Here is a 13,899-nt window from a genome sequence, read left to right as displayed (position 1 = left end):
GTTTATACTCATATACTCATCGGAGTGTTCAGATTATTCTTAAGAATATTCTGAGTGATATTCTCCAGATCCTGTTAAGATTAGAAAAATAGTTTAGACTCGTATACCTATTGGAGTATTGAGGTCTCTTTTTTGTTGGTAGAGGTGAACCCGATGATGGAGAGGAAGAACTTTATATTCTATCTCCTGATCTCTTTTTTGTTGGTAGAGATGAACCCAAAATCGGAGAGGAAGAATTTTATATTCTATCTCCTGGTGCAAAAGAAACTCAAAGTGGGATCTCCACTTAGAGAATCTGGACTGGTTTGAATAATCCTGACTGTCATAAGGTTTGATTATTCAATTCAAAAGTAGACCTCTCATTCGTGAAATGAATTGAAAGGGAATCTTGATTGTAGTCCTAACCGTAGTAAGGTTTGACCAAGTGGGAGTTTTGAGGTGATCCCAACTGTTTAAAGGTTTGATCGTTCAATCTGTGGACATCTCGTTTATGGAAGGAATCGAGAAGGGATTTTGGTTTTGGTCCTAACTGTTTAATGGTTTGACCATGTGGGAACTTGAGACGATCCTAACTGTTTAAAGGTTTGATCGTTCAATTTGTGGACCTCTCGTTCATGGAAGGAATCGAGAGGGGATTTTGGTTTTGGTCCTAACTGTTTAAAGAATTGACCATATGGGAGCTTGAGACGATCCTAACTGTTTAAAGGTTTGATCGTTCAATTTGTGGACCTCTCGTTCATGGAAGGAATCGAGAGAGGGTTTTAGTTTTGGTCCTAACTGTTTAAAGGTTTGACCATATAGGAGCTTGAGACGATCCTAACTGTTTAAAGGTTTAATCGTTCAATTTGTGGACCTCTCGTTCATGAAAGGAATCGAGAGGAGATTTTGGCTTTGGCCCTAACTGTTTAAAGGTTTGACCAAATGGGGACTTGAGACGATCCTAACTGTTTAAAGGTTTGATCGCTCGATTTGCGGACTTCTCGTTCATTGAAGGATTCAAGAGGGGATTTTGGCTTTGGTCCTAACTGTTTAAAGGTTTGACCATGTGGGAGTTTGAGACGATCCTAATAGTAGGAAGGTTTGATCGCTCGATTTGTGGACCTCTCGTTCATGGAAGGAATCGAGAGGAGATTTTGGCTTCGGTCCTAACTATTTAAAGGTTTGACCATGTGGGAGTTTGATACGATCCTAACTGTTTAAAGGTTTGATCGTTCAATTTGTGGACCTCTCGTTCATTGAAGGAATCGAGAGGGGATTTTGGCTTTGGTCTTAACTGTTTAAAGGTTTGACCAAATGGGGACTTGAGACGATCCTAACTGTTTAAAGGTTTGATCGTTCAATTTGTGGACCTCTCGTTCATGAAAGGAACCGAGAGGGGATTTTGGCTTTGGTCCGAACTGTTTAAAGGTTTGACCAAATATGAGTTTTGTGAGGGAAGATTGATCTAAAGAAGTGATCGAATCTCATCTCAGCAAAAGAGTATTCGGAAATCACCGTAGGGATGTAGTGTTTATCACTTTGTTTGTAATGATTGGGTTATCCCTAAGAAAATTATATATAACATTCTTCCGAGAACCTCCCGTTACATGAACCATCCACGCCCAGCTTTCCTTACGAAACTGGGCTTATCATTATACTGAGTTACATGACCAGGTTATCCTTAAGAATATTATATGTAAAAATTCTCCAGGAACTTCCCGTGAAAGAAAGGAAACAGTTTAGACTCATATACCGATTGGAGTTTCAGGGGGCAGTTTAACCTCGTATACCGGTTGGAGGAATGAGAAGCAGTTTATACTCGTATACCCTTCGGAGTGACATGAAGAAGCAGTTTATACTCGTATACTCTTCGGAGTTAGGGGGAAATAGTTTATACTCGTGTATCCCATGGAGTTAGAGTCGTCTTTACTTGGCTTGTTTCGCCGTTATGACGCCGGAGTCAATTAAGGCTTGGATTTTGTTTTTGAGTCCGAAGCAAATCTCGGTGGGATGAAGAACCCTTCTGTGGTACGCACAATAGTTTGGATCCGTAATTCTCTTAGCTCCCTCCTGATCTTTAATAGGTGGTAGCTCGATTTTATCATTGGCGAGGAGGTATTTCAATATAGCTGGAGCTTCATCATTTTCGAAAGAATACTCCTTTTGAAACTTCGGATCGAGAGTCGTGTTACCCGCGATTGCAGATGTCGTCGATCGGCTTCTCTCAGCTTTCTTTCTTTTAAGAAAGTGTTCAACTTGTTCACTGTGTATTTTTAAATCTTTCCAAGTTTTGGATGGTACGACCCCCAGGGCTTCCAGGACATCGATGGAGAGATTATTGTGGCACGTTTGCAGGATAAACTCCTCTGTAACAGGATCTCTACAATTCATTGTCATGTCACGGAAGCGCTTGACAAAATTGTCGACTGACTCTCCGTCTTTTTGCTTCTCATCTAAAAGGGTTCCGATTGACACTTCGGTGTCATCATCGAAGAAATTGCTGAGGAACAAACTTTCCATGTCATCCCAGCAGTTAATGCTCCCTGGCTTTAGACGTCGGTACCAATCGAAGGCGGGCCCACGAAGGGTACCAACGAATGACCGGACCATTAAAGCCTCATTTCCAGAGATCATGCCCAAATGAGACTTGAAATAAATCAAGTGCTGAGTAGGCGAGCTCTTCCCATCAAATGGTGTGAAGTTAATCAGATTGAACTTTGCCGGGTACGGTATTGAATCCCATTCTCTTGGATAGGGATACGGAATACCCGTCTTCTTTACCTCCTGAACGGACATCAAAGCATTGACTTTATTTTCAAGGTCTTGCATTTTCTTGTCCTCATCTTCATCTCTCTTTGAGTGATATTGAGCAGAAATAATTGGGTCACCCCCAATGTTATTAAGCGGTGTATCTGTTGAACCACCCCCAGTGTTATTGTCATTGGGAGGTGTATCAACCATAATGACTTCATCCACTTCGTGTTATTGTCATTGGGAGGTGTATCAACCATAATGACTTCATCCACTTCTGGATCACTGTCATCTACAATATTCTGAGTGTGGCGGCTGGATTCAGCTCGCTGACTGGACTCAGGAGGTTGAGGCCGTTGAGCTAGCAATTCTCTTATTTGTTGGATAGCTAACTCCATCTCTGTCTTCATCTCAGCTCTAATTTCTTCACGTTGTTTGGCTAGAGCTTCTTGAAGTATTTGAGCGAACTGATCAGAGGTGATTGTGAGTACTTTTCTGGTTTGCCCTGTGCTAGATACTGTATCATCCGAAGCGATCACAGAACAAGTGTCCGAGAGCTCGTCCTCTGATGACTTTCCTTCATGCATTCTCTTGTAGTCCCTATGTCTGATGGCTCTTAACTAGAGTCGGGCCATCCGTTGGGCAATTCTTGAATTGACTTTTCCTCTCGGGGAAAAGTCAGGATTTGATTCACTTGAATGCTGCTTAGACTTTTTTTTATCAACCATGTTGATGGTGACTTCAGGGAATTCATCCTCTTGGACAGCAAGTTTCTTGCAGAAATGTCTTGGCTTGGGCTTTGACATTTTAGTGAAAAGTCTCTGGACCATTGAGACTCTTTGCGGGATGGCTTCTCGTTTGAAGTAATCATATTCCTACAATACTGCTCTAATGAGTCGCACACAGGAACAATGAGAGTTCATTTTTTAAACAATTCTCTTTCGAAATTTATTCGCACCCCCAGCTTGATAGTACGATTTATCGGTGTTATTGTTGAAAAATTCTATCGTCGGTGGGTATGACCTCACAGGTATAACGATGTCTTTTGGAGAGCACGTCTTCTTCTGGAGGTGTAAAGCCTTGTTGGTATTCTCAGGACAAATCATTGTTGTCTTTGAGCGATCCAAGGTTATGTCAGGAGTCACACGTTTAGAACCACCCCCTTGCGGGTGTAGAGTCTTAACGGGCTCCGAATGCTGATTTTGCACAACTCCAGACTTTGGAATCCAAACTTTGCAGAGTTTTGGTGGTTCTTTGGCCACCGTTTCCTTGTTTCTTTCTCGTCTTCGTTGTAAGAGAGCATGGGCATGAGCTGCGTTTGCACGACGCTTTTGTATACGTTCTTTGAGGGTCGAGCGAACCTTCTTGACAAAAGTCCATTCATCCGTCATTAGTTTAGTAGAGATATGAGTGATCGGTTGTTGAGACAACCGAACCACTCGATGCCTCCTCGATTCTAAGTCCGCATAGTAACGAACTCCATCGGTTTGTTCCAAGGCCTTAGCCAATTGACGAGCGCGGCGTTGGCGTCGCCTCTGACAAGCCCTCTTCGTCAGGGTTGACGAACTTCGATTGAACGACTCCTTAATTAGGGTGGAATCATTATGAGCAGAGCTTCCGGCTTTAGGGGTCGCCGGGATAATGTTACGAGGCAAGGCCTCAACAACGATTGGGCGAGAGTCTTCACTTTGTGCCTTCTTTGACATGTAAGTCTTCTTCAATGGTGAGATCCTCTTGTACTTACGAGATAATGAAGATATTGAAGAGGATGATGAGAGATATTCCTCAAACTTGGTTTGGTCAAACTCGTATTCGACCGTGGATTCAACTGGAATCTTGATCGGCTGCGACACGACGGCCTCGGCAGTGAGACCGTTGGCTCCCACTGTGGTCGCCAGCTTGTTTACGTTAAAAGTTAGTCTCATTGTGGAATTTATTATATCTTCGGTCGATTACAATAAATTCAAAAGAAATAGTCTTTTTATAAGACTTCTTTTACACAACAAAAGGAAAATTATAACTTTTTAGAAACAAACGCAGGATCGTTGTTTGGATCGCTGCTTGCGTGGGATCTTTGCCTGTGCCGGGAGTGCGTTAGCCCGTGGACCACCGATTCACAGATTCTGATTGAATCGTGAGGGTTTTTGGATATCTTTCCTTCGTTTATCGAAGTAAAGATTTGAAAGCGAATATCTTATCGATGTAAGATGTTCACTCTTCCAAAGATCAAGTCTGAGCTTAGATCTCTAGGAATCGCCAAAAGCTTCTTGAGGATGTTTGTGAAGAAGGAAGACTCTCTCTATTGCTCTAATTCACCAAAAGCTCAAGTCTCTTCTGCTCCAAAATGCTCTCCTCTCCTTTATTTCGTGTCTAGGGAGGTATTTATAAGGGTAGGAATGCACAACAGTCGAAATGGAGACGAAACAACCGACCAAATGAACCCTCTTTGGCCGCGGCAGCCAACACTGCTGCGGCTATTGGCGCGGCAGTGTGGACTACCGCGGCCAAGGAGGTTGTTACCAGCACGTTCCATCGTACTTGAAACCGTTCTCCCACGACCTTTAACCATCTTTTTCGTGGTTTAACTGCTTGTCCACCGTCAGCACACGCTTCTATCTCTGATATGCCCGCTACGGTCGGCTTCAAACTAATCATCCGTATACTGTCTTGCTGAACCGCGCAGCACTCGCCCTATAATTCAGCCGCGGCACCATAGGTAGTTCGCGCCCGTAGCCCCGAGCACCATAGCGCCTGCCGTGCCTTAGCACGGCCCACCATGGCCGTGTTTTCTTTTTTCTTTCTTCTTTTCTACGCGCCTTCAGCCGCGCCGCACATGTCCTGCCAGCCGCCCTCAGCCGCGCCGCCGTGTACTGCCTGTTGGTGTGTACATTGTTCTTCCATGTTGTCTCGCTTCCTTTGAATGATCCCCTTCTAATTAAGAGAATGGCGTTTATCGTCTTCTCTTTGCCTTGAGTGATATTTGGATGTCTGTAAGCATTTTTTGACGCCTACAGTATTAGAACAGTTCAGTTCAGAATATGTGACGGGATGACTAGGAAGTTGAAAGAAGTAAGGTTCATTTCGCAGTTGTCGATGAACATTATTTCACTTGGAGTTTTGGAGGTAGCAGGCTATAGAGTGATCTTAGAGGATGCATCTCTGAAGGTCGCAATGTGGTCCATGATTGTAATGAAGGGCGTCAGAAAGAAAATTTTGTACTATTTAATTGGGAGCACGGTGATAGGTGGAGCGCTAACGAATTCTATTGATTCGGCTAGACTGTGGTATTTGAGGAGGCCGGGACATTCGAGTGTTGATTCCGTGTATGGATTGGAGAGGGGTGCTTTGACCTACAATTTAAAGTCCTGTGAACATATTGATGTGAGAAAGAAGACCGAGGTGAAGTTTGGAACTTCTATTCACCGAGCGAAAGGCCTTTTAGATAATGTTCACGTAGGCATTTGGGGGCCTTTCAATGAGGCATCATTGGGAGGTAATAGGTATTTGGTTTTTTGTGTTGAAGACTGTTCTAGGCATTTGTAGGTTACAGTTAAGTCCCGTTCGAGTGAAGTCCTAGTAGATAACAAGTGGAAGAAGTGTATAGGCAGAAAGGTAAATTTACCCAGTTCTGGTTTTGATAGGAAGTACAAGAGGGATCCTTTTATGCATTTGTGCTGAGCTCAAGGCAGTTTGAGACACTTCATTAGAAAGAAAATATTGGGGAAACGAGATGAGATGAAAAATTTGATGGGTTGTTTCTTGCTGGAGAAGGATCAATGCTTGATGTCAATCAGTGGTTTGCAGAGGGGTTTTGGTGATGTGGCTTTGACATATTTGAGTCATCTTATTCATAGGTTGTCGTCTGCTGCGATTGGAGTATTTGGATCTGGTGGAGCTGCTTCAGATTTTGGGTTGCTTAGGATATTTGGATGCCCAACATATTATCACATCGAGGATATGAACTTTGATCCGAGTGTACATTTGGGATTTAGAGGCGTGTTTGGTTACCAATTATGGGATTCTAATATTATTCTGAGCAGTATTATCACATTCGACTCTTAGCAGATGGAGAGTGTTGGACAGATCATTGGAATATCGTAGCATGTGGAGAGTGATGCTACTCCATGTTGTATGGAGATTACTCCACGTACTCCAGATCATTTTGTATCGTTTGGGATTCCAGCTGAGGTGACACAGATTAGGGATCATGTCGGTGTTGATATAGATGATGAGTTTATTGATTCGAGTGCAGCAGGCGGACATAGTTCAGATTGAGCTATGGTCATTGGTTCACCTCAGCTGAAGGTGTTTGGTAATTATGTTTCTTCTACATATAGAGTTAAGGAGTTGTGCTCCAAGACAGATTTCGTGTGGAGAGATGCAAGTTTGGAAGAGAGTTTATCTTTTCACTTTGAGACCATTGGGAGAGTTATCACCTGCAAATTTATTGGTGATGATCGTGAAGGTTTAAAAATCCTTCTAGTCGATTAAGGTCGTTTGCGGCCATTTGGATGAACTACCTGTTGTTTGATTCCTTGGGCAAAAGGATACGTAGGCAGTTATTTTTAATGCAGTCGGTTTGGTGAGTTGATACCGACATTTGGAGTTTGTTCGTATTCTCATTTGGTTCCCGACTTATTGTGTATTGAGTCCGTTGTCGTGAATTTTTTCACTTCGTGCTGGACGTCATAAGCAGGACGTTTGGTTGGTATTGGTGTCGGCTCAGTTTTGGGAAAACTTTGCCGAGGTGGAGAATTATAGAAACGGTAAAAACGGCGTCGAAGAACATGAAAAATGAAGCATGCAGAAATTTGGATGTAGTCCGGTCGACCGCGGGCTTAGGTCGGTCGACCGGAAACGTGCACAATATAGAGTGTCTTTTGGCTTTCTGTCCGGACGACCGCGAGGTTAGGTCGGTCGACCGCTAGGCTAGTCTGGTCGACCGAAACCCTGTAATTGATTAAGCTGAGATTTCAGCCTTCTGGTCGGTTGGTCGGACCACATGTGCGGTCGACCGCGACGACGGGTTTTTGGGCGTGATTGCGGTTTCATGTTCTGACTGGGATTTGTGTTTGCTATATAATACTAACACGGTTTTAGGGTTTTTGAGAGTTGAAAAGGGTTTATTTTGTACGTAGAAAAGAGAGTTTTCTGAGCAATTTGGTTAGGGGTTTGTTTGAGAGATTGAGAGGTTTGTTTGGGAGATTTTGAGTGAATTTGTAATCTCTATTTGTACTCTCCTTCTCTATTAATGAAAACACATCCCCTTCTTGCCCCGTGGACGTAGGAAACTTGTCGAACCACGTAAAATTCGTTTGTTTGTGTTCGTACCGTTATTTTGTTTGTGTTTGACATTCTCTCTCAGCGTTTGTGTTTGCTCTCGGAACCCGAACAATTGCTAGCTTTCCCTTATTTTTAAAAATTTTCCCTTTTTAATCTTTAAACCCAAGAATATGAGAGGTGAGGAGTTTTGATTGCTAGCTTTCCCTTATTTTTGAAAATTTCCCTTTTTTATCTTTAAACCCAAAAATTCACCTCCGTTTAGTTTAAGCCCGCAACATCCTAAGTTGAGATTTTTGCCTAAAAACACAAATAAACTCACCTACTTACGAAGTAGTACCGGGGAGTTTATGCCTCAAAACCCACAGTTTTACCCCCGATTTATTTTTGAACCCACACATATTTCAATGAGTCTTTTGCCTATAGACCGAAAGCTTTATTATTATTTATTTTTCATTTTTCAAGGGGGTTCTGCATGTGAACCCAAAGCTTTACCCACATTTATTTTTAATGGCGTCCACTTTCAAAATCACCCGTGGACTAAAAAACACTCCACGAAAGTGAGTTTAAAGCTTACTTTATATTTTAATAGTTTCGTATATGATATAAGTTGTTACACTGTTGTAACTTTCAATATGTTTGTTCTAAGTGATTACAATTCTGGTTTATTTTTGAACAAAATGTATAGTCTTATTTTGTTGGCTTCTTTCACATTAATGTTCCATCATCACAAACTGTAGATTTTTTTGCCTATAAACTCAGAGTTTCACCCCTTTTTTAAATCTACCTGCTTTCAAAAGAGTTGTTCATCTATAAACAGAGTTTTACTACCATTTGTTTTTTAATTCATCTACTTTTAAAATCACTTTTAGATCTGAAATTATTTAATCAATTTATTTTTAACTCACTTTGTCTTCGAGCAGCTTAGTATTTGATGAAAGTTGCTATATTTTTGTGAAAGGTGCTATAACTTTTCCCAAGTGGTTAGGTGTACACTATATCTTTAAATCAAATATTCAAATCATTATTTATCATGACTATTTTCAAATTAATGTTGTGGCACCGTGCATGCCAATTTTGTTCATATATTCTGTCGGGAATCGAACTGCATTTTTTTGTTTTCATCCTAACTGACGAAAGTGCGACCCATTATGAGCCTATGATCTTGTTGGCCCAGCCCACCAATTGCATGGTCCAACTTACTCATGAAATATTTACTAGGACAAATTTTTAAAACCGTCTTATTTGCAAAAATAATCCCAAAAAACGACCTAGTTTCAAAATAATCTTCAAAACCGACTTAGTTTCAGCCGTCTGGCTGAAACTGGGTCGGTTTTGGCTAAAACTGAGTCGGTTTTGAAGAAAAAACTTACGAAACTTCACGGGACTTGAAGTCTCGTGAAGTTTAGCAGGTATTTAACTAAGCTGCTAAACTTCACGGGACTTTAAGTCTCGTGAAGTTTAGCAGGTATTTAAGTCCCATGAAGTTTCGTAGTTCAAACAAACTTCACGGGACTTCAAGTCCCGTGAAGTTTGTTTGAATTTATTTTCCTCCTTGCAGAAAGCGGTCGAGATGCGCGCGGAGGTGGGTTACGTGTAGGGGTGGTAAATGATCGAATCGAATCGAATACTAAGGTGTTCATGTTTGTATTTGTTTAAAATTATCGAATTCGAATGCGGACTCTAATATTCATATATCTAGTTTTTCGAATTCGAACTTGAATACTTGGTATTTGATAAATATTCATGAATATTCACGAATACTTAATATCAAAGTATATTTATTTTGCTAAAGAGTTTGATTTTCAAATAGTATTAAAATTCATAAATAAAAATTATTCCTTTATAATATATGATGTATATATATTTAAATTAAAATTTTAATTAGAAAACAAATTTAAGATTATTTAAGTCTTAAAATCAATATATAAAACTTAAGTAGAAATGGTAAGTGTGTTAAAAATATGTCATCATATGTGCAATAATACAAATAATAAGCTGTGATCAAAATTTAAACGAATATTTAATAGACAAACGAATCGAATATACATCTGGTTAAATTCTATTCGTTAATAAACTCGAATACTAAAAAATATTTTTTTAGTGATAAATGAACTATTGAATCAAATATGACCGAATAGTTATTCGAACAATTATCGAACTATTTATTAATTATTTGGTTCATTTCCACCCCTAGTTACGTGGAGTTCCTCACACGTGTGAAGAGGGCTGAGACCGAGGCACGTGCTAGTGTACCCTCTAGTTAACAGCAGTAGAATATTTTGAAGGATGGGATTTGGTGGGCTCATGTTAGTGTACCCTCTAGTTAGCAGCAAGTAAGTATATATATGTTTTTGTATAAATTTGTTGAGAAGTCGAGGGGCTAGATGCATAATTTTAGAAGTAGAATCTTGGGTTTTTGGTCACTTTAATAAACTTCACGGGACTTCAACTCCCGTAAAGTTTATTAAACTGTGAAACTTCACGGGACTTGAAGTCCCGTGAAATTTAGCAGCTTAATTAAATGGCTGCTAAACTTCACGGGACTTCAAAAAGCCCCGTGAAGTTTTGGGAACTTTTTTCGCTAAAACCGACCTGGTTTCAGTCCTAGGCTGAAACCAAGTCGGTTTTGACAAATAAAGTTGAAACATATTGTTTTTGGGGAATATGTTTGCAAATAGGACGATTTTAAAATTTTGTCATATTTACTATGATACTTTTTTGTATTGATAGAAGTTAAAGTGATTAGTTAACTAACTATATGTTTTATATTATGTTTGCGCTTTTAAAAACCCAAAACATGTTACCTTACTCGTCTAAACCTACGTCGGATTCTTGGACAATTGTACTAGCTGTACTAAATAATCTCAATCAAAATAATTCTGAGGCCTAAATAACTGACGAAGAGCAAGCTGCCATACAAACTGGACATCCAAACCAAATGCAAAGTGAAAAAAGGTCATGCGGTAGCAACCGTTCCTCCAAATTTCACGAGGCCCAGAAAAAAAAAAGCAATTTCATGAGGCCCCCAAATTAGAGAAACCTTTTGCAACCCGCAAACAAAAAGCCACATGAAGAAAACTAGAGAAAATGGTCGCCGCAATTTACGCTTCTTTAATCACAATGTCTCCTCGACAAACGAGAAAGAGCCGAGCTGAAGGCAGACGCTATCATCGCTAGCACGCTAACCCCCCGTGACTTCCGCCCCCTCCAATTTTTCAAATTTCTCATCATTTCAGCCCCCCAACATTTCAAAAATTACAAGCAGTAAAAACTTCAGATTAAACCCACTTTAATAACATTCCTTACATTAAACCGCTTAACTATCAGAAGCCAATGACACCACTAAAATCTATAACTAAACTGAAGAGGATTTGCGAACAGAGTATCTGTAAGCGGCAGCCTTCCTTCTCCTCGAGCTTGTATTATCTATACAAATCACCATTTTTCCAGCTTCTTTTGCGGTGAACACATTATGAACTGGCCCTTCAAAACTTGAAGGAATTTTTCTAGTTTTCTCCACTGAGACTATGTAGCTCCCCTCAGCACCTGGCACGTACTCAGCACTGTAGTCTAAGTCCCAGCCACCAACTACGATGTCCCACGTAATTGTGGCTCCACTCTGAAATTAGAAATTAAACAGAGTAATTAGGGGAAGAATGACCGAGTTGAAGAGTTAGATGAATGCTAACTAATTACCTCGATGCCATCAATCTCGAGGTTCACTTTCTCTTCTCCTTTGATTGTGAACTCTGAAGCAGGCTTTGGAGGGCCACCATTCTCTAAATCCCCTGCTCTGCTCAATCCACCGTACTGAACTGGAACGAACTCTGGCCTAATGAACCTGTAAAATTTTAAATTAATCAAGTTAATCATAAAATTAGTTAACAAAATTTTGAGATAACGAGCTGATTAATTACTTGTAGAGGGTCTCAGCAACGTTCCCTTCTTTGGCAATAAGAAACTTGCTCTTAGTCCTCTCAGTCAAAAAAGGACTAACCACAGAGTACAGCACACTGAAGTACCAAGGAACATTGACGAACACCTAAATTTTCAAAAACTAGTCAACAAATATCAAGACCCAGATGTCAAATCCACCAAAAAACCATGAAAATCACAGAAAGATCAAACCTTTCGAGCAACCATCTCGGGATAATTATCCTGAAACAGAAACAGAACTTGCTTCAACGCAGCTCTGAGCTCCCCTTTAGGCATATCCTTAAGATCAGTGACTTGAACGATGGAGTTCACTCCTCCAGGCTTAAACTGAAGCAATCTAACTCCCCTCTCCATCACTTGAACCCTCCACCTCAAAAATCTCTTCAATTTCTCTCCATCTCCAAAAAATTTATCAAACATATTTTTTTCCTTAAAAACCCCATAAGAATTGTAGCAAACAGGGTGCCCTTCTTTATCCCAACCGTGCATATAAGCAACAACCCCCTCTAGCTCCTTAAACCCAAGCTCCTCCTCCAAAACCCCGTCGGCATTGAACTCCTCCCTCCACTTGGCGCATTTTAGCAGCATGGCATGCGCGTGCGCCGGGTTGAAGTCGCGTGCGCGCAGGAACTTGAGGAGGAGGACGTCTGCACGCTCGTCGGTTTCATCTAAAAGGTCGACGCCCCATAGAGAAACGGGGGTGTGAGAGGAATTGAGGAGGGTTTTGAGGGCTTTGAGTGAATTTTGCTCATTGGTTTTGAGGGTTGAGAGAAGGTAGGAGTCTTCTTTGAAAGAGGAGGGGGCTGCTTGCATCAGAGAGCTCATGAGGCTGCGCTTTGTTGGGGTGGGTTTAGGAGAAGGATCCATTGAGGAGGAGGAGGAGGAGAGATGGGGCCGAGTTTAAATTGAAGAGGATGGAGGGTGGTGGGGGTAATTATGACGGAAGTGGTGAGAAGTGTGGGGATTTTATTTCGGGAGCGGTTTGAGGACGTGAACACGAGGGGTCCGTGCATATACACAGGGTGTAGGTTTGGGTGGTTATGGAGCTCCGTTATCCGATAACCCGTTAAAGATTTAAAGCGGAAGGATTTTGGGTTCGGATTTCTCAAAAAAGTCTCGGATGGGTGTCAGTATTCATATTTGGGTTTGGTAAAGGTTTGGTCAAGGAGAAGGCTTGTGTTGATTGATTGATTATTTGAATACCGTAGTACTTGAAATGGATCGGATTAGGCGATGGGCATGTGCGGTTCAGTGCAACGCTTTAGTAATTGGTAACTATTTGAGCTTAAATTACCGACTCACCGAATTATCATGGCCAATTTTCACCTGAATGCACTGTAGTTTTATTCACTTCGCATTTATACATACTTTCTTATTTTTCATCGTGTTTATATATCCTGACTTGTCTAAAACTAGCAACTTAGTAATCCTCTGTTCCCTATTTTGCAGGAGTGAAAAATTTCATTCGAATGTTATTCATACGACACTCGGAATTAGTTAATACGCACGGGTCATATAAGAAAATTTGGACGGAAATTTTCACGATTGCATATTGGAGGGTACTAAGAGCATCTCCAACAGCTTCCCCATCTTCTTGGTATTCTAAAATTTAGAGAATTTTGAGTTTTTTTTTGGTCCAACAGATTCCCCATCTCATTCCCCAAAATGGGGATAGGAGAGAAAAAATAGAGAGCCTTCCCCAAATCTGCAGCATTCTGCAAATATTTGGGGAAGCACTTTTTCACGTTCTTCTAGACTCAACCCACAAAAAACAATTACATCTCCTCATTATAATAATAAATAATTTGGTCAAAATGGGGATTCTTCAAAATAATAAATAATTTATTATTTATTAGTCAAAGATGTAGAATATTTTTATTATTGTAATAAATGCATGATTCTTCAAAATGGGGAAGCTGTTGGAGTTGGAGCAAAAATAATTTGGAGAAT

General features: G+C 40.7%; 1 protein-coding gene across 1 annotated transcript; it reads right to left on the bottom strand.

The window, feature by feature from the left end:
- Nucleotides 10,960–12,938, bottom strand: LOC109849746 (patellin-6). The gene is made up of 4 exons (XM_020419616.1): nt 12,142–12,938; nt 11,931–12,055; nt 11,710–11,854; nt 10,960–11,632 (listed from the first exon to the last, which is right to left on the bottom strand). The coding sequence occupies exons 1-4, from the start codon at nt 12,814–12,816 to the stop codon at nt 11,369–11,371; spliced, it is 1,209 nt and encodes a 402-aa protein (XP_020275205.1). The 5' UTR covers nt 12,817–12,938; the 3' UTR covers nt 10,960–11,368.

The sequence above is a fragment of the Asparagus officinalis genome, chromosome 7 (assembly GCF_001876935.1).
Source record: "Asparagus officinalis chromosome 7, Aspof.V1, whole genome shotgun sequence".
Taxonomy (NCBI): domain Eukaryota; kingdom Viridiplantae; phylum Streptophyta; class Magnoliopsida; order Asparagales; family Asparagaceae; genus Asparagus; species Asparagus officinalis.
This window is presented reverse-complemented; position numbering and strand designations above follow the sequence as displayed.

Coding starts and splice junctions, on each gene's coding strand:
- LOC109849746 (XM_020419616.1), bottom strand. CDS start 12,816: ATGGATCCTTCTCCTAAACCCACCCCAACAAAGCGCAGCCTCATGAGC. Junction 12,056..12,141: donor CCGAGATGGTTGCTCGAAAG/GTTTGATCTTTC, acceptor TTGAAAATTTAG/GTGTTCGTCAATGTTCCTTG. Junction 11,633..11,709: donor TCGAGATTGATGGCATCGAG/GTAATTAGTTAG, acceptor TTCTAATTTCAG/AGTGGAGCCACAATTACGTG.